The sequence below is a fragment of the Lithobates pipiens genome, unplaced genomic scaffold (assembly GCF_037356315.1).
Source record: "Lithobates pipiens isolate NorthernLeopardFrog02 unplaced genomic scaffold, aLitPip1_a1.2 Scaffold_8, whole genome shotgun sequence".
NCBI classification, from domain to species: domain Eukaryota; kingdom Metazoa; phylum Chordata; class Amphibia; order Anura; family Ranidae; genus Lithobates; species Lithobates pipiens.
The window spans coordinates 490060728-490082574 of record NW_027507903.1 but is presented as its reverse complement, the minus strand read 5'-3'; the positions used below and the strand labels follow the sequence as shown (position 1 = coordinate 490082574).

General features: G+C 45.4%; 1 protein-coding gene across 1 annotated transcript in view; it reads right to left on the bottom strand.

Annotated features, from left to right (window-relative positions):
• Positions 1 to 21847, bottom strand: part of SYT10 (synaptotagmin 10) — a 118450-nt gene that overhangs the window by 26560 nt on the left and 70043 nt on the right. Inside the window, exon 3 of the mRNA XM_077469058.1 lies at positions 20528 to 21092. Coding sequence (XP_077325184.1) covers positions 20528 to 21092 — 565 coding nt within the window. The remainder of the gene's footprint in view (positions 1 to 20527; positions 21093 to 21847) is intronic.

Below are 21847 nucleotides of genomic sequence, written 5' to 3'. Positions count from 1 at the left end.
CAATGAAGTGGCACTGATGAGGTGGCATTGATGGACACTGATAGGCGACACTGATAGGTGGCACGGATGGGCGACACGAATGGGCGACACGGATGGGTGACACGGATGGGCGACATGGATGGACACTGATAGGTGGCACAAATTGGCACTGATAGCTGGCACGGATTGGCATGGATGGGCGGCAGAGATGGGCATGGATAGGCGGCACAGATGGGCATGGATAGGCGGCACAGATGGGCATGGGTGGGCACTGATAGGCGGCACAGGTGGGCACTCATAGGCGGCACAGGTGGGCACTCATAGGCGGCACAGGTGGGCACTCATAACAGGTGGGCACTCATAGGCGGCACAGGTGGGTACTCATAGGCGGCATTGGTGTTATACTGTACTAATGGATGCCAATCAGTTCCAAACAATAATGCATGCCAATCAGTGATGCCCATTGTGGGCACTGATTGGCATCCATTATGGGCACTGATTGGCATCCATTGTGCTGACCATTGGCATCCCTGGTGGTCTAGGGAGGATTACCTTTTCCCTGGTGGTCTGGTGGCATCCCTGGTGGTCCAGTGTGGGCATCCTCAGGGGGGCTGTGCTGATAATCGATCAGCACAGACCCCCCCTGTCAGAGGAGCAGCCGATCGGCTCTCCTCTACTCGCGTCTGACAGACGCGAGTGAGGAAAAGACGATCACCGGCTCTTCCCATTTACACTGTGATCAGCCGTGATTGGACACGGCTGATCACGTGGTAAAGAGTCTCTGTCGGAGACTCTTTACCGAGATCGTAGTTGCCGGGTGTCAGACTGACACCCCGCAACAACGATCGCCGCAATGCGCGCCCCCGGGGGCGCGCAGCGGCTCATAATCCTGAGGACGTCATATGACGTCCGGTCAGGATTATCAAACCACTTTGCCGCCGTCTTTTTGTAATAGGTCGGGCGGCAAGTGGTTAATGTTGTATGTATAGCCTAAACTATTTTCAGTTTTGAACAGAGTAGGGTTTTACTTCTTGCTATCTGTGTTCCAAAGGGGAGGTGTGCTTTTACTTCCTGTCCAGGAGATAAAGCAGGAAGTGACAGAAAATCTCTACAAGTAACTCCTTTTATATACGAGTCCCCATTGGAAAAAACTCACCTTCCGTTCTGGTGGCAACTGTATAATTTTAGATTTCCAGTCACTTTCTTTTTCGGTGACATGGTCATCAGAGCAAAAAGACAGTGAACTTACCTAGTGGCAAAAGAAGCATATTTGTGAGGTCAGGCACTGATGTGGATGAGAAGGCCTGGTTCGTAGTCTCCGCTCTAATTCATTCCAAAGGTGTTCAATTGAGTTGAGGTTAGGACTCTGTGCAGGCTAGTCAAGTTCCTCCACCCCAAACTCGGTCATCCATGTCTTTATGGACCTTGCTTTGTGTACTGGTGCACGGTCATTTTGATACAGGAAGGGGCCATCCCCAAACTGTTCCTACAAAGTTGGGAGCATGAGATTGTCCAAAATGTCTTTGTATGCTGACACCTTAGAAGTTCCCTTCACTGGAACCAAGGGGCCAAGCCCAACCCTTAAAAGATAACCCCATACCATAATCGTCCCTCCACCAAATGATTTCGACCAGAGCACAAAGCAAGGTCCATAAAGACATGAATGAGTGAGTTTTGGGTGGAGTAACTTGACTTGGGTTGAGTCGTGACCTCAACCTGATAGAACACCTTTGGGATGAATTAGAGGGAGACTGCAAGCCAGGCCTTCACATCCACATCAGTGCCTGACCTCACAAATGCACTTTTGAGAGAATGGTCAAACATTCCCATAGACATTCCCATAGACACACTCCTAAACCTTGAGGACAACCTTCCCAGAAGAGTTGAAGCTGTTATAACTGCAAAGAGTGGGCTAACCCTGCGGACTAAGACTGGGATGCCATTAATATTATGTGCGTATAAAGACAGGTGTCCCAATGCTGTTTACAATATAGTGTGTATATATATATATGTATATATATATATATATATATATATATATATATATATATATATACATATATAAATAAATAGATAGATAGATAGATAGATAGATAGATAGATAGATAGATCTATATATACTGTATATGTAAAATATACAGTATATATTATATTATATTATAGATTTGGAGATTTGTTGCATTTAGTAATTATGATTGCTTCTTTGTTCTCAGATGGAGGTGAATCATAGCTCCTAACTATTTCTGATTACGAGGGACTGTCCCTGATTTGGAACAAAGTCCCTCTGTCTCTCTTTCCTCCATATTAGTCTCTCATTTTGGTCTGATCTATATAGTTGTCTAAAATAAATGCATGTTTTATCTTTCAAATAGCGTTTCCCAGTGTTAAACCTTTCATCCAAATTCTAAATTGCTGCATTTGTAAATTTCACAAGCCAGTATAAAGAAATAGTAGTGGTAAAAAAAAAAGCACCTGTGGGTATAAAGCGGTAGTAAAGTAATTTTTTTAACTTTTACCTACAGGTAAGCTTATAATAAGGCTTACCTGTAGGTAAAAAGAATATCTCCTAAACCTGTACGTTTTAGGAGATATTCCCCCTGCAATGAGCCGCTGACTTCATGCGCTCCGAGGATTCTCAGCTGAAAGTCTGGAAGCCGCTGGACCTTGTCGGGAAAGTGGCTCCGGCGCTGTGAGTGGCCGGAACCGCGATACCCGGAAGACACGCCAAGGGAAAATGTCAGCTACCTCGGCGTGGACCGGGTGAGATACCGGCGCCTCGTTCTAAGGTAAGTATTTCATAATGAGCTAGTATGCTGTGCATACTAGCTCATTATGCCTTTTCCCTTACAGGTGTAGAAAAAAAAGTCAGCGGGTTTACTACCACTTTAACTAATCAGTTTTCTTAATGTAATTCTCCATTAAGGGGGCGTGGCGGGGGGTGTCCTATGTCATACATACATACATACGTTTGCTTATATGTGTCCCTCATTCCCATCTCAAAAAGTTAGAAGGTATGAGTGAATAGGTAGAGGCAAGTTAATAGGCCAGTGCTTCTTTGCTGGCTGTATGGCTAACTGTTTATGTCAGGAGATAAATTTAATGAACTTGGAGTTTTTCAAAGCATGCAATAGCCTCCACAACTCCAAATAGCAAGGAGAGATTGTAATTTAATATTGAATATTCTTACATCAAGGGAGCTTGAGTTCCATCCGATCGCTTTCATGAGAAAGATATGATTGTGCAGTCTGGACCAATCAATGACATTTATTGCAAGGAATTAGGATAAGAATGAGGGCTCAATAACACCAAAGAAGGTTTGTGCCAGAGAAGACTTTAAAGACTAAAGAAGGGACTTCATCTGGGAATGACACAAGTCTACACTACGAGAGAACCCGGTTTCCTGCAATTGCTTGAGTAACCTGGAGTCCTGTTTGTTGTGGAAATCTCAAACTATAAGTAACTTTTTAGTTGATCCCTATCATGTACAGACTATTATCAATGCTCATTTGCTAGGAAGGTTAGATAGCATGTGCATGTGAGTGTTATGTGCACACTTGTAGTACTCTGTATGTATGATCCACCCACATTTAAGTACTCCTACCCCCCCTGCCACTTTTGGCATGTTTTTTTTTGGGGGGGGGTACCTACTCCCACTTCTGCTTGGATCACCTAGGCTATCCGAGCAGAAGTTCTCCTCTCCCCCTCCCTCCCTGCAGTCATTTGGGACACGTCACAGGTTACAGATGGCTGTTGGACCATTCAGGACATGCAACGCAACTCACACATGCACAGTGCGCACCAGGCTGCAAAGCCACAAGCTTTCACAGCCGGGTGCCCACTGGTGAATCGCTGGCACCGGGGAGAGATAAGGGAGAGAAACGTGAAGTCTCAGATGACCACATCGCTGGATTGTGGGAGATGTGAGTGTGTGTGTTTATTAAAAGTTATCAGGTACACTTTTTTTAGCTGCTGACTTTTAATAAATATTGAAACAACTGGTGCTCCTCTTTATTATACTACAGGGGATTCTGTTTCCTTGCTTTACTGCAAAGTAACCTAAAAATACGAGCAAAACAAAGGACAATAAAAACTGGTCATCCAGCATCTGTAGGTATTATTTATATGGCTGCCTAAAAGTGTGTCTAACGTCAAAACTTTTACTTCAGTTTTGGTTACAGTATATTGTATTAACTTTGAACCTTGCATGTACCTTTATTATATGTTACTTTCAATTGGTCTATGTCTTTCTAGTCCTGAAGAAGATTGCATAGCTTGGCTGCTGAAGTGTGATGACTTGTTGGTTGTTTGAATAAAACATTTTGGACTCTGGATCCCTAGGTGTGGCGCTTTTATTCTTCCTTTAGGTTCAAATGTGTACATTGCTGTCTGTGTCCCCACTATGGAAAATCATCCTCTCTGTTTGCCTTGGTGGCCATTGTCCCTGGGACAGAAAGTTATAGGAAACCTTATTGCTCTCTCCATTAACAATATTTATTTCATAACCTCGCTCCACTGTACCTCTCTGAACTCCTGCATATTAACAGACCCTTCTACACTCTCGGGTTTTCTTCTTCCATTCATCTCAATGTTCCATCTGCCCGCTTGCAGTGTTAATTTCGTCAACGAAAATGTTTTCGTCAAAGTTTTCATCAGCGACATTTTTACAGTGACGAAAACTAAATGAAAAGTACAGCACATTTTCGTCCACTGACGAAAACTATGATAAAAATGAAATCCGTTTTTGTGAATGAACAAAAACGGGACGAAAATGGCAAGAAGGGCCGTAAACCCTCATGAACTAACTTCTGTTTTTCACGGAGCTCCGTCTGCTTCTGCTCCCAGCAAGCAAGGGACTGTGTGTATTATGATGACTGCAGCAGAGCAGCACTGTGCATTACAGCCAGGCCGCCCCCAAGTCCCAGACGAGACTGTCCCACATTACCGAGTCACGAGACAGACAACCACCAGCCAGGCACCCAGGTCCAGAGCAGAGAGCAGAGCAAACTGTTATGCCCTGTACACACGACCGGTTTTCCCATGGGAATAAACTCTGAAGGTTTTTCCAACGGAGTTCTGACGGAATTCCGCTGAAACTGTCTTGCGTGCACACGATCACACCAAAGTCTGACTGTTAAGAACGCTGTGACGTACAGCATGTACGACAGGACTAGAAAAAGGAAGTTCAATAGCCAGTAGCCAATAGCTTCTGTCTCGTACTTGCTTCAGAGCATGCATCGTTTTTGGTCCGTCGGAACAGCATACAGACGAGCGGTTGTCCCGATAGGAATTGGTTCCGTCAGAAATATTTAGAACATATTCTATTTCTAGAATTTTCAAAAAAAAAGTCGATGAGGCATACACACGATCAGAATATATGATGAAAAACTTCCGTCTGACTTTCTCTGTCGTACATTCCGCTTATGTGTAGGCGGCATGAGTGTGTACTGTAGTACATTACAATTATAGCAGGTCTGAGGCCTCCCTGTCCCCTTTGTCCAAAGCACTGTGTGTGCATTACACAGGCCTCCTCTGACCACCATCCAGCACTCTGCAGCATTATAGGCCTCCTCAGACCACCATCCAGAGCACTGTGCAGCATTACAGGCCTCCTCAGACCACCACCCAGAGCACTGTGCAGCATTACAGGCCTCCTCACAACACCATCCAGAGCACTTTGTAGCATTACAAACCATCCAGAGCAGCTAAATCTGTATCTGTGAGTTTGTTCAAACCTCAATAATATAAATAATAACATGATTTTAGATTTTTTTACTCCATGAGTATATAATGAGGAAATTTAAGAGAAATGCGTAAATAACGCATTACAATTTAACTAAACACATTTGATTTTAGTTGAGTAAACTGATTTTATTAGACTAAAATGATTTTATTCGACTAAAATGTACTGGAGATTTTAGTCGACTAAAATACGATGACTAAAACTAAAATGGTATTTTAGTCAAAGACTATGACTAAAACTAAAACACTTGCAGAAGACTAAACTGGGACTAAAACTAAAATGGCCTTTTAGTCCTAAGATTAAAGGCCCTTACACACAATACGAAAATCGGATGTAAAAATGAGCACATCCAGCTTTTTCGTCAGACAAAAGCTGGATGTGCAGACTATAAAATTGTTGTCGGATGTGAACTCAATGTCCGATTTTCGTTTCATTTGTACGGTTTTCAAACAAAAAAAATCATAAGAGCAAGACTACACATGATCAGAAACGAAAAAATACATAAAAAAGTTTTCAACACATTACCTCACTTCTGATATAGCCAGGCAGCAATGTCCCCTCCCCCCCCAGCCAGTCAGCCCGCCCCTTCCTCAGCAAGCCAGCCAACCAACCACTTAACCCACCCCCGTGCACTCGCTCGATCGCCACTTCCCCCATCATTCGATCACTCACCCATTGCCCGCCGGCCCTGCACTTACCCCATCCAGGTCGCGGCTTCAGCGGGTACCTCCCATGCGTCTCCTCCTGAGTCTCCCCCAATCAGGAGTTAGGACTCATGGTCAATCACTTCCTGATTGGCTAGGAGGAGAAACAGGAAGACATATTAATTCACTATAGTCACACAACTGGGTGGGCTCTGAGGTGCAGTGCTCTGCGCCCGGAGCCCTCCCTTTTTGAAGCCAATTAGAGCCTCTGGCTCTTATAATGTGCTTCGAAAAAAAAAAAACATTTGAATCCATGCGTCCAGTGCCCTGCATGTAGATTAGGGACTGGGTGTATGGATTAGGCCCCTGCTCCCTGCATGAGCGGCTGCCACTGCCCAAGATTAATAGGCATTATATCCTCACTATACCGGCATATGGGACTACCATAAGTAAATTTGTGTTAGCTGACCAGAATTTAGGACTGCAGGCTCTTTATCAGTTTATCGGTCCTATATCGGTTCTAAGACTGAGAACTGAGCAATTACATGACTGCTGACCACTTGGTACTTGGTCTGCTCTGAGCAGAGAGTGGTGACTGACAAATCACCGCTCTCAGCTCTCTTCCTCCAGTACTAATTGGAACACCAGGCTGGGGAGGATGGGATGCAGCTGTTTTAGGCTCTCAGCCATGCTCTGAGAGGTGAAGCCAGCGACCAATCTGGCAGCTGGGTGGATCCCAACAATATTGTCAGGACCCTTCCAGAGCATGGAGAGGCTTTGCCTCGTCAACTAATAGTGGGCAATTGCCCGCTATTGCCTGACTCTGGGTCACAGGCTCCTGTGACCCACAAAAAAAAAGGGTCATGCCATGCCTCTCTTTTAATTAATGACAAATTTGTCACCAAATAGGCTCATTGTAGAAATATAAAGATTACTCTGGTCCATAAGGGGTAAACAGGTATAAGTGCTTGGTGGTTAAGCTGGGGTTCAGTCTCAATAAAATCAAAGGCATAACATTTGATCAGCGCATTTAAGAAAAACAACAAGTGGCGGAACTTTCAGCGACAGCTGCCAACTTTGTGCCTGGAAGAACATTCATAATTTCCTAATCAGCTTGAAAATAGAAAAGTCTGGGCATATTTTATCAGCAAACATTGAGGAGTGCGTTTCTCACAGAAACATATGGTCGCCTTCTAATTCAATCTGAGCACATTTGTATGTAAATCATATTATCTCCTTGTGGAATTTCCCTGACGTTCACTGGTGGATTGATGCTGAATTACATGCCGTGCTCAGATAAATCAACATTTCCTATCCAATTTCATATCTTTTGCAATTGCTCCATTGCCCAGTAGAGCTTGTTTTTCTAAGGCCAGTTCCTTTGGGAGGTATGCTTTTCACTTAAAGAGAAGCAGTCATGGCTGGGTTTACCTATGCAACTATATATTTAATACAGCAAAACCTTGGTCTGAGAGTAACTTGGTTTGAGAGCGTTTTGCAAGACAAGCAAAACTCACATGATTAAGGATTAAAAGAGGTACATCTAAGTATGCAGGCATCCAGGGTAAAGCTGTCCACATAAACCATCCTCCTAACTGCCATGGACGTCATTCCTTCCACTCTGTGCTCCAAGAGCGGTTCCAGCCACGCATTCAGATCACTCTACTGCAGGGTAGTCTTTCCGGTCACAATTGCAGACTGACAGAGCCAACAGTGAGGAGGATGGTCTATGTGGATAGCTTTACCCTGGATGCCTTTGATATAGATATAGATACAGATATAGATATAAATATAGATATACAATTTTGGCTTTATTTTTGAGTCCTAAAGCTAAACACGTGGCAAATATGTATAAAGGTGCTTCCATATCTTCAAAAGAGAAGTGTCGGTTTACAAAAAACAAACATACATACTCACCTAGATGGCTGCAGCATCAATCCAATCCTGCAGCTGTCTTCCACCTGCTCTACACAGAGAACTGAGTGATAAAAGACCAGGACCACATTGTGCTTCAGAGGCTGTGGTCAGAAGGGAACGATATTATACACTTGGTGGACTTGTCCGAAAGTCAAGTGGTTCTGGATCTTCATGTACAATTTAATTTATTCATTTATTTAAGTTCCAATACAGGCCCTACTGGGAAGACTGGCAGAGGCATAGGCTTGTGCAGAGGGTGTGCCAGGTGTGCTTCCTTTTCTAAATAAACAGACAACTGAGTACTATCTTTGATACTTTTTTTATTTGCACATACAATTTTTCATGACACGCTTTTGGGGTATGTCCCTTTCGTCAAGGTCCCAGAAGTTTTGATTCACAGCAATGGTAATAAAACTAGCGTAGTTAGTGAGATAAGACAGAGGGAGAGCTATAGACTGGGGGTGATGATAGTCATAGAGGCAGTTGTAAAACTGTAGGATAATGGGTAAGGAAACCTATATCTAAATGTAGGTCGTTATTTTTTGTGTCAAATAGAAGTAAGAAGAACTAAGACACCCTTCTTGATTCAAAAGTTTCCCTATCTTGGATAGTTCTGAAATTCCATTTAAGAACCAAAACATTGAGGTCTTCCATAGTGTGATTCAGTTGTGAGAAATTATGTCCTACAGGTGTGCAGAAACTATCTTCTTTATGCTCCTTGATGGTATGTCTGTGCAAATTCATCCTTGCTTGCAACATCTGCCCTGTTTCAACAACATAAGATCTTTTGCAACATCTTTTGCATTGGATGAAGTACACAACATTACTGGAGGTACAACTGTATGATCCTGTGATATTTAGAGTCCATTCACACAGGGGCAACTTTGGATCCGACTTGAAGTTGCCTCAAGTCACCCCTAGTCGCCTCAAGTAGCACGATATGATAAAATCAATGTAAGTGAATGAGAGCTGTCTTAATGCACACTACTGAAGTCGCTCCGACTTCAGAAAAGGTTCCTGTACTACTTCAATCCGACTTCTAGACGACTTGTACCCATTGATTTCAATGGAAGTTGCCTCCAAGTCGGATCCCCTGTCTTAACTGAAGCAACTTTCCAGGAAATAAAAATAGTTTTCTAGGCAAACCCATCACTCCCACAAAGCTGATTATTATGTAATTGGCCACTGGCAAAGTCCCCTGTCCTGGAGGCAACTTCAAGTTGCGTTGTAAGTTGCCCCAAGTTGCGCTGTGATTCATAACTCAAGTCATGTCCAAGTTGCCTCCCAAAGTCGCGCTGGATGTCGTGTTACCCCTGTGTGATTGGACTCTGAAGGTTCTATTTGTGTGTGTGACGTTTTTAGATTCCATTATTTGTGACTTCATAATCAGAATTAATTTTTCTGCTGATTAGTTTATGTCTGAGGTTGGGTGATTGGCTAAAACCCAGTATTGGGGGTTGTTGGAATATTTCTTTCAGCGTTTCATCCTCTGTTATGATGGGTTGTAAATCTTTAACTTTTTTATCCCTTTTTGGCTGGATTCACACCTATGCATTTTTAGTGCTTTTTGCATTTTGCAGATTTGCACTACAGAACGTGTTCCATAGGAAACCATGTTAACTGGACTGCAGTGCACATCAGCCACTTGGGCGCCACATGCTTGACCAGACATATGTCGACCTGCCATTCAGTTTGTTGGCAAGCGTACCTAAAAGACCTACACCAAAGAACAAAGTGGACCTCTCCTTGCTCCTCATCAGCTGGGATCTCCAACCCCACTATACCTTCAGTCCTCTCTGAAACCTGCACTGAGAGAAATGAAGGTGTAGAATTAGGTGTGTCACAGCCAAGTACTTGTGGGCAATCTGCTATTGGTACACCGACGTCCCATTGTACCAGGCAAATTTCCCTGCCCCAGCTGCTGCACCGTCAAAAGAAATTCACTCCCAGCCATCCACATGCCCAGCGGTTGAATGCTAGCTTGGCTATTTTGCTAGCACTTCAACTGCTGCCTTTTCAGTTGGTAGACTCTGCCCCCTTCCGTGAGTTTGTGCAATGTGCGGTTCCTCAGTGGCAGGTTCCCAAATGCCACTTTTTCTCACAGAAGGCGATTCCGGCTCTCTATCGGCATGTGGAAGGCAATGTCCATGCCTCACTGGAAAGGTGCATATTACCGCTGACTCATGGTCCAGCAGGCATGGACATGGACGTTACCTATCTTTCACGGCACATTGGGTGACTCTTCCGGCAGCTGGGAAAGATGCAGGACAAGGTGCAGTAGTGTTGGAGGTTGTTCCGTCACCATGCTTCCAAAATGCTACTACTGGTGATTGTGAAACACCTCTCTCCTCCACTCCGTCCTCCTCTTCTTCCTCCATGGCCTCTTCCTGTGCTTTGTCCTCGGAACCAGCAGTGCTCCGTAGGCATTCAAGGGGCTACGCAAGTACGCAGGCAAAAATATGTCATTCCGTACTTGCGCTGGTGTGCTTGGGGGACAGGAGCCACACTGGGGTAGATATTCTGTCAGCTCTGCAGGGGCAGGCTGAGAAGTGGTTGATGCCACACCAGCTTAAGCCAGGAATGGCGTTTTACGACAATGGCACCAACCTCCTCTCCACCCTCCGACAGGGACAACTGACCCATGTGCCCTATGTGGCTCACGGCCTTAACTTGATGGTGCAGCGATCCTTGGGCAGGTACCCAGGCTTACAGGATGTCCTGAGGCAGGCCAGGAAAGTCTGTGTGCATTTCCGCCGGTCATATAATGCCAGTGCTTGGCTGGCTGACCTCCAAAAGGAATTGAACCTGCCCAAGAACCGCCTAATCTGGGACATGCCCACCAGGTGAAACTCAACGTTAGCCATGCTGCAGCGGCTGCACACACAGCAGAGGGAATTCAATGAGTACCAGTGCGACTATGGCACCAGTACAGGGTCAGGGGAGCTTTTTTTTCCCCACGGCCATTGGGCCATGATCAGGGATGCATGCACTGTCCTGTCACCATTTGAGGAGGCCACAAGGATTGTGAGCAGTGACTGTGCATTCATCAGCGACACTGTCCCTCTTGTCCACCTGTTGGAGCACATGCTGTGTGGAATAATGGACAGGGCATTTGAGGCAGAACAGAGGCAGGAAGAGGAGGACTTCCTTGCCTCTCAAGGCCCCCTTTATCCAGACAGTGTTCCTGCTGGCCCGCCGATCACACAGGAAGAAGACGAGGAGGAGGATGAGGAGGATTGTGTCAGCATGGAGGTGGAGCCTGGCACTCAGCATGAGCAGCAGTCTTTTAAGGATCATTTACAGTTCCAAGAAACCCGTGGACTTGTACGTGGCTGGGAGAAGGTGGCTGTGGATCATGTCGTCCTTAGGGAACCAGAGGACTCCGGACCGATTGCCTCAGCTAATCTATGCTGCATGGCCTCCCTGATCCTGTAAAGCCTGTGGAAGGATGCTCGTATTCAGCGGATCAAGGAGAGGGATCATTACTGGCTGGCAACTCTGCTTGATCCACGTTACAAGCGTAAGGTTGCAGACCTTATCTTGCCATCGCAGAGGGAGCCGAGGATGAGACATCTTCAGGATGCCTTGCAGAAAGGTCTGTGCAAAGCGTTCCCAGAGACTGGGAGGTTACGCCAGCGTCTGATTTACATGGTGCAGGAATACCTAGGGGCAAGATCAGACTTGGACACCTTTCCCACCGAAAATCCTCTGGGTCAGTGGCATTGCTATAGGGGTGCGGGGGTGCGGCCCGCACCTGGGTGACATCCACCAGAGGGTGACATAAGGATTGCCTCAGACTGGCACCGCATTGAGTGGGGCGCCGATCAGTGGCTCCCTTCTTCCCTTCCGGGATGTTCTCTGCTCCACACGATTTGTGGGGAGAGAGAGTGGGGGGAGGAGGGAGTGAGGCAGAGAGACAGGGTGCCCTGGACCGATCGTCCATCACACCCCCACACCGCGGGCGCAATCACATGTCTGTCCCCACCGGGTGAATGCACTGCAGACCAGACTGTAGCCCCCTCCTCCTCGGCTTTGACGTTTCAAGTACTCAGGCTGGGAAGAGCCAAGGGAGAGGGGCACCACGCTACAGCACCTGCCCTGAGGTATGTAATAACAAGAGTATTATGCTGAGGAGGGGCGCATGATAATTGGGGGGGCATTGGCAGGTAACAATTATGCTGCCAAGAGTGATTTTAGAGGGGGGAGTTAGAGGATAGGTGCTAGGGGTGCTTTTTTGGGGTTAAAGAGGAGTTGTGCTAGAAGTAGAAGGGGGGCAGATTTGAAGTTTGACCCCCCAGCACGATTCCTCTCCCCTTACAATGCACACCCTAGCACATATCCTCTACCCCCACCAAATCAAAGATCCCATCCCGGCTCCATCCATCCCCTGATCCCATCCCTGCTCCATTCACCCCCCCCAGATCCCATTCCGGCTCCATACACCTCCCCCCGATCCCATCCCAGCTCCATCTTCCCCCCTGATACCATCCTGGCTCCATCCACCTCCCCTTGATACCATCCTGGCTCCATCCACCTTCCCCCAATCCCTTCCTGGCTCCATCCACCTCCCCCAATCCCATTCAGGCTCCATACACCACCCCCCAATCCCACCCTACCTCCATCAACTCCCAGATCCCATCCCTGCTCCATCCTCCCCCACCCCAGATCTCATCCCAGTTCCATACGCCTCTCCTGATACCATCCCAGCTCCATCCACCCCCTTGATCCCATCCTGGCTCCATCCACTTCCCCTTGATACCATCCTGGCTCCATCCACCTTCCCCCAATCCCTTCCTGGCTCCATCCACCTCCCCCAATCCCATTCGGGCTCCATCCACCTCCCCCGAATCCCACCCTGCCTCCATCCACTCTCAGATCCAATCCCTGCTCCATCCTCCCCCACCCCAGATTCCATGCCGGCTCCATACACCCCCCGATCCCATCCCAGCTCCATCCATCCCCCTGATCCCAACCTGGCTCCATCCACCTCCCTTGATACCATCCTGGCTCCATCCACCCCCTGATCCCTTCCTGGCTCCATCCACATTCCCCAATCCCATTCGGGCTCCATCCACCTCCCCAATCCAATTCGGGCTCCATCCACCTCCTCCCAATCTCACCCCGCCTCCATCCACTCCCAGATCCCATCCTTGCTCCCTCTCACCCACCCCGATTCCATCCTGTCTCCATACAGCTCCCCCCGATCCCATCTCGGCTCCATCCACCCCCTCGATCCCATCCTGGCTCCATCTATCCCCCCCCGATCCCATTCTGACTCCATACATTCCCCAAACTCAACCCAGCTCCATCCATTGTGGAAGGTTAAGCAGCTCCAATGCGCTAGTCTGCTTGGTGCCGGCGGGGGTGATACCATGTTTTACTGCACCGGGTGACACCAACCCTAATGACGCCACTGCTCTGGGTTACTGGGTCTTGAGGATGGATCACTGGCCAGAGCTTGCACAGTATGCAATTGAGCTTCTGGCCTGTCCTGCCTCCAGCGTTCTTTCAGAAGGCTTTGTAACTGATCACAGGGTGCACCTGTCCACCGATTTGGATGATTGACTGACCTTCATAAAAATTAATCAGCCTTGGATCACCACCAGCTACCAAGTACCTGAAGCTGATGTAACTGAATAATTTTTTTTTAAATGTCAGATCCCTTCAAGACTGCCTATGCTGATGCTGCGTGACTATCCTGTTATGCTGAATGACTATCCTCTTGCTCCTCATTGATCCTGCTGATAGTTTGGAAGAACATTTTTGGTTCTGGGCGCCACCACCAGTGGCTAAGGCCCAATTTTTTAGCCCCTGTTTAACAGGGATGTGTAATTACAATTTTTGATGCAATACTTTGCAGCAGGGTTCATTCCTGCGCACCAACTAGTGTATCTGTGAGGGGTTGCAGTGTCCTGGCACCAGTGCCTAAGGCCCAATTTTTCAGTCCCTGTTTAACAGGGGTGTGTAATTTCAATTTTTGATGCAATACTTTCCAGCAGGGCTCATTCCTGCGCTCCAACTAGAATATCTGTGAGAGGTTGCAGTGTCGTGGCACCAGCACCAGTGCCTAAGGCCCAGTTTTTCAGCCCCTGTTTAACAGGGGCGTGTAATTACAATTTTTGATCCAATACTCTGCAGCAGGGCTCATTCCTGCTCTCTAACTAGAGTTTCTGTGAGGTGTTGCAGTGTTGTGGCACCAGTGCCTAAGGCCCAATTTTTATGTAATTACAATTCTTGATATAATATTTCACAGCAGGGCCCGTTCCAGCGCCCACCAAGAGTAACTGTGAGGACTTACAGTGTTATGGCACCAGCACCACCACCACTACCACCACCAAAGGCCCAATTTTTCTACCACTGTTCAACAATGGCATGTAATTACAATTCTTGATATAATAGTTCACAGCAGGGCGTTACAGCGCCCACCAAGAGTCATAATACGAAATTAGATTTTTTAAGTAGGCTTATTGCATTGCAAAAAACAACTATTGTTTGTGTTTTTATTACATTCCTAATGCTATAACATGAACATGTATGCTGTGACCAGAGAACTCCTTTAATATTTATTGATATCACATAGGGAGCCAATATGCCCCGAGCTCACCCAGTTGTGTGACAATAGTGAATTAATATTCGCTATTGTCTTCCTGATTCTCCTCCTGGCCAATCAGGAAGCGGATCTTAAGACCTGATTGGCCAAGAGGAGAAGTGATCGTATTGGCCGCTGAGGGAAGGGGGAGGGAAGCCACAGAGGGGGATGCTGCTGTGAAGCCAGAGATGCAGGGTGAAGCTGACTAGCAGGAAGAAGCCGAAGTTGCCTAGATGGGGTAAGTGCAGAACTGGTGGAGGGGACAAACAGACAAGCGAGCAATGGGGGTTTGACACTGAGCAAGGGGTGGGGGTGGCGTTGATTGTCTTGTTTGCCCCCCCCCCAAATATACAGCACCAGCTGTGACTGCTACATCTGCTTTTCTCTTCAGAAGGACAGTGCCACCTTAATTTAGGCTTCACCCAGGGGCATCATCTACTTCCTGGACTGAGATACCAACACATGATCATGTAAATTCTGGTGCCCATGCAGTTCTTGGCTGCGTTCACAAATGTCTCACACAGATCAGGTCCTGCTGCAGCCTGGCACTTTGTGACATGCTACAAGACTATAATGTTCAGTCTGATAAGTGGTGGAGAGGAGACTGAGGAAATGCATGCTTCTGCCTGCAGCAGACTGATGACATCATCTCAGCCTAGGCAAAGTCACCAGAATGGAGGACAAGGATAGGTATTTATTCAAAAAAGTTTCTTGAACGAAAATAGGATATTGTAATGTGAATTTTTACATTTATTGTGGCAATGAAAAATATTCATGGAGAGAGAGAAAAGAAGGAGAAGGGAAAAAGAAAAAACAGAGAAAAGAAGCTTTATAGCTTTATAGCCAACCAGGTTTGCACTAAACATGCCACAGTTAACTTCACTCTTAACTGAATTCAACTCTCCATCTTAAGTAATGCAGTACTTCACTCAACTGAAACAGTAATGAGGCCGGAAATTTGCTTTAACTTTACTGAAACCTGTAAAAAGTAGGTTAAAACATCCATTGTGTGGTAAACTTCCAATATAAAATACTACAACAGTCCAGACATTGGCTATAAGAGGCAACACTTTGCACCCATTCACCTATTGTGCTTTTTGTTGTGTGATTTATTGAGAATAATGACACATTGTATATTTTAATGAAATTTAGAATAGTGGGCAGAATTGAAGTGATTCTGTCCATGACTTAAAATTGCCTAATGTGAATTGGGCCTTCCTCTGGCATAATGTAGTCCCTGAGTGGTTCTTTCAGTCTAAAGTTTACTCTTTCAGTTCCAGGAGGGGTGCTGTGGTGTACTGTTTAGGGCACGCTACTCATAGTCCCAATAGGCCTCCACTAGTCCCTTCTCTTGCATCCCTTAAGGTGCAGGGGCACCATCCTGTGGTGAGGAACAAACTCTCTATTCCTAAAGACCCCGGAGAAATTCCTCTTGAACTTTTTGTGGGTAAGAGGGAGGGCCTACCCAGGAAGTGACTCAAAACAGGGATTTAAGAATTAAAGGCAAATACAAGTCCACCTGCCTACAGACAGAAATTAAAATTTGCCAGAAATGTTAAATCTACCCTACTCTACACTAAACGAAAATAAAATGTGTGAAATTAGGCTCTATTGTGTTATCACAAACTGATGAAGGAATTTTCTTTCATCATTAAACATTTATACCACTTTCAGGATATATATCATTTACTTCACGAATCTCAGGCCTGGGACTTGTGAGATTAATTAGCAACAGCTTCACATGGGTTTGAACGCAATTACCAGCACCATGAGATTCCTGTGAAATACAGGAAGTAATTATGATATGGGTTACGCAAGAATGAGAAGATGTCAAAGGTAGACGTTATATATTATCCTTTGGAATCTTCCTAACTGTTAATTGTATTATAGGAGTGCAACTTTAGGAAAATAGTGAGAATGCATTGTTCTAGATCCATTGTTCCTCCCCAGAGTATGTAATGTATGCTTCAGCTGTTATGAAAATGGGTAATAATTAAAAAAAAAAAAGCACCAAATCCTTCTTTGTTATCTTGCATTTCACGTGATGGCAGCTTATTCCCTTTTCTGTGCTGCTGCGTTAATATATGGAAGAGGAGTGGTAAAGTTTGCACCTATTCAAGTCCAACTAAGGGTACAATAAACCTACCCAAGTTAAAGCAAATAACTATTTTATTGCCACAAAGGCACACTTCCCCCACTTTCCTGACATGCTGGTTTTATTGTACAGCCAGTAAATTTATTCATTTATATGCTGGGATTAGTAAGGTTTTGCTGTAATTCTGTACCCCTTTGGTGTAAATGCTGTAGGTCCTGTTGACCCCTATGCTACAGTCATGTCTCTGCTTTCTTCTCCTGGTGATTCACAGAACCAAGCCCCTGGGGCTGTGTGTTTTGTGAATGGCCTGGAGGAGAAGGAGGTGGAGAAACAGCATACACATCCAGGGGCATACCTAGAGGATTTGGCAACCGGGGCAGATCCTATATCAAGGGGGCCCCCAGATCCTGCCCCACATGTGAATGGGTATCGGGTACATTGTACCCCTACCCATTTACCAAAAAAGTATCAAAAAAGTAAAAATGACAGGAGACAGTTTTTGACAATTCCTTTCTAAAAAAAAAAGAAATAAAAAAAGAAAAAATTGTCCCGTGATGTAAAGCCATGATCAATCATGGTGTCTGACAGGCCTGAAAAAAAAACCCTTAAAAAAATCCACTTCCTCGAGAGGCTTCCCTTTGACTGCTGTCTTTTCGCTTTGACAGCTGTTATACAGGCAAGGGCAGGGCCACACGATGACATAACCGAGTGACCCCCACCCCCTTCTGACATTCTGACATCCTGTGTCAGAGGGGGTGGGGTCACCCGTTTATGTCATCGGGTGGCCCCGCCCTTGCCTATATAACAGATGCCAAAGCGAAAAGACAACAGTGGGCAGGGAAGCCTCCCATCGAGGTGGAGTTTTTCCATTCTTTTTTTTTTTAGGAACTGTCAGATGCTATGATTGACGATAGATTTACATTGTGGGACACTTTTTTTTTTATAAAGGAATTGTCAAAAACTGTCTCCTGTCATTTTTACTTTTTTGACACTTTTTTGGTGAATGGGTAGGGGTACAATGCACCCGATACCCATTCACATAGGAAGGGGGGGCTGGGATCTGGGGGTTCCCTTGTTAAAGGGGGCTTCCAGATTCCGATAAGCCCCCCGCCCGTAGACTCCCACAACCACCAGGCAAGGGTTGTAAGGGTGAGGCCCTTGACCCCATCAACATGGGGACAAGGCGCTTTGGGAGGGACCCCAAAGCACCCTCCCATTGATGAGGACATGTGACCTAGTACCCCCTGCCAGGTTGATTGCTCTGGTTAAGGGTATGGTATGGATTTTGGGGGGGGGCCCAACGCCTTTTTTAAAAAAAAAATTGGTGTAAGGTTCCCATTAAAATCCATACCAGCCCTGAAGGGCCTGGTATGGATTTTGGGGGGACCCCGCGCTAAATTAAAAACAAAAATTGGCATGGAGTTCCCCTTAATATCCATACCAGATCCGAAGGGCCTGGTAATGGACGGGGGGGGGGGGTGGGCACACGCTGTTTTTTTCAATGATTTTTTATGTATATTGCCGGGATCCAGCAGTACATTACAGCTGCGAGCAATTTTAAATTACATTTATTCCTTTAGGAATGTCGTTTTGCTGCAGTACTGTTATAAACATGGGAAAGATGCGCTACTTTACAGGCAGATTATGGGGACCCTCATGTATGCTATTTAAAGGAATATTTCATTTTATTTCATTTCACTTTAAGCATTATTACAATTACTGCTCCTGAAAAAATGACCATTTTAAAAACTTTTTTTTTTTTGCATTGATACATGTCCCCTGGGGCAGTACTCATACACTTTTTATGGCAATAACTTGCACATGAGCCTTAAAAAAAATAACACTTCTGATTTTTCACATTCGTGTCCCATAGACTTTAATGGTATTCGCATGTTTGCACAAATTTTTTGTCTGTTCGCATGTTCTGGTGCAAACTGAACTGGGGGGTGTTCAGCTCATCCCAAGTAAGTATGATTTAAAAAAAAAATCCCATATTTCTCTTTTTAAATTGTTACATAATTTTTGACATGATTGATCTGAACTGACTCTGCTTGAACCTGCTAAGGAAAAGGAACAACTCACAGATGATTTAAAGTGTATTTAAACTCTAACAACAAAAGCCTCTTATTAACTCCTTTTAGGTCTGTTAAATATACCTTTGAAATAATGTTATTATACATGATTAATAACTGCAAATAAATATCTGTTGAATTATCCCTGTGCTGTCTGCCTGTAGTGCACAGTTACCTGTTAAATTGTTCCTTGATGACTACAGAATACCTCCCCTCTATGTAATAGGGAAGACAACAAGGGGGGAAGGTGTTCAGTAGTCCTGTCTTTGGGTGATAACACTGCTCCTCTATATGTACAGTACAGAGTATTGTGGGGAGATCACCAGGGGAAAATAGAGAAAATTGACCAGTCGTGTTTCACCTGAACTTTATCAAAATTCACAGACCTCTTAAGTTCAGAATTGTTAAAGGAGACTTATCCTGTGGATCACAGGAGTGCAGTTGATTTTACACTCCTGTGACCCATTTTCAGCAGACAGCGGGCTCATCATGACCATGGAGTCGGGATCTGCTTAGATCACTGGGCCTAGATGCCTGGGCCGACACCCGGCTCAACCTCTTAACGAGCCACTGAGAGCCTGAGCCGGCCACTCCCACCCCTTCCACATCTCAGTGCTCCAGTGAGCAAGGAGGGTAGCTGTGAGAACCGAGCGATCGGCAGTATTCAATCGCTCACTTCTCAGTGTAGAGCATCCACCAAGGTATGAATAAAAATAACATTTTTAAAAAAACATACTTTTCTTTTAAACCAAAAGCCCCACTTAATCAAAACCAGGCTCTAAAATAGAGTGTATTACAGGGCAGCAAATAAAGCAAAATTGTGCAGAATGGTTTGAGAAGCTGGCAGCCTAAATTGATGAAAAAAAGATGATAGTAAAACAGCCAGGATACTAAGTTATAAGGGTAGGACCTAGTGGCACTGACAGTCAAGCTAAGGGTGATTAGGTAACTGCAGAAGCAGATAAATTGCAGAAACAGACTTTGAAGCAGCCTTTGGTCCCTTTACCTCAGAAACTTTGTGGGAATCCTAATTTCCAAAAACACAGACATTTGGATTTGACTTGGGGCATCCAAATACACAGTTTATGTATATACTCTATTAATCACATTCAACAGCACTTATTCTGTTTAGCAGACTAGACTTTTAGAATGGAAAGTGGAAGGGTCCTTTTCTTTTTAGGGTGTCCATATCACTGACTGGTGACGTGGATGTCTCCCATTGGGCCCATCGCTGATATTCTCTCAAGGTCCTGACGACAGTAGCACTAGAGAAGTTTAGGAAACATTTTTTTTTTAAATAGTTGAGTGACCTGTGTGGCTATAAATGCTGGGGTATGCTCTCGATATTAGAACTGAGAAATCTACTGTGATGAGTGGTGAACTCTCTTGTCCTTCAGAATAAGCCTAGTTAAATTCAACTAACTAGTACTAGCTACAGACACCAAATACACTAGTACAACCATGACAAGGATCTATAGATGATGTACTTACAGTTGTGGCACAATAGATGTCTTTCCACACCGTGGTTTCTCTGGAGAGGTCTGACACTTCAAATAAATTATCCAAAATGACCTCCCCAATCATGTCATGTCTGGAGAATCGGTCAAAGTCGTAAACGCTGAAATGCAGTTTCCTATTGCTCAGATGGTCATAGGCCACGGGAAACTGGAAAGTCTCATCAAAGATGGGGTTCAGGGTTTTCCTGTGAACCCTTGTCTGAAACTTCTTCTTTCTGTCTGGGAGAAGATAGATTTTCACGTAGGGGTCTGAGGTACCACACAAGTCCTTGGCTGGCAATTCCAGGGCTTTTACGATTTTGACAAGAAGAAGTTCATTCTCATAATCGTACTGCAAGGTGAAGTTGAGTTTGCCACATGTTTTAGCATCCTCTTTCTTATTGTCTTCCGAATCAAAGGATTTCTGTTTGTAGAGTTCCGGTTTGATTCGACCGATGCTGGTGGTGGTTTCCCCTCTTTGCAATGGTTCCACACCCATGCTGAAGTCCACGCTGGATACCTGCATCTGTCGTGGCAAGTGTCTCCGGAAGGAATTGTGTCTGAAGGAGGAACAAACAATTGTAATAGAAGAAATTTGGTTGTGTTAGAAAAATTTGTTAAGTTCTTCAAAACCCAAAAACAAAAATGTAATATATTGCAGCTTACCAATCATTAAATGTGGTTAGGTTAGTTTTCTTTAATTTAGGCTTTTTCCCTCTGCAATTCACCTGGTGATCTGGCCAGTAACGAATCTCCTGTATTAGAGTGCCCTGGATGACGGCGTACAGGGGCACCTTTAGACAGCAGCATTGTCAGTCTGGGGGAAGGGGAGTGTTAGTTGCACTTGCAGATTTGGATACACCAACAAATTGAAGCCAAACTCCAGCTAATACTTTATTAGCAGTTACAGCAAACTTTTTTTTTTCCTTTAACCACTTGCCGACCAGCGCACGATGATGTACGTCGACAGAATGGCACGGGCAGGCAAATGGGCGTACATGTACGTCCCTTTAAATTTGCCGCCCTGCCATCGGGTGCGCGCCGCCGGCGGCGCGCTCCCGCGCTGGTCGGGTACTCTGTGAGTCCGGTCGCGGGACCCGCGGACTCGATCGCTGCGGGCATCCCCGCGATCGTCTCACGGAGCGGCCGAATGAAGAAATGCCGTTGTAAACAACATTTCTCCATTCTGCCTAGCAACTAGTGACGCTGATCTCTGCTCCATGTGATTGGAGCAGAGATCAGTGTTCACTAAATGAAAGCCCAACCCCCCCCACAGTTAGTAACACACCCCTAGGAACACTTAACCCCTGTGAAT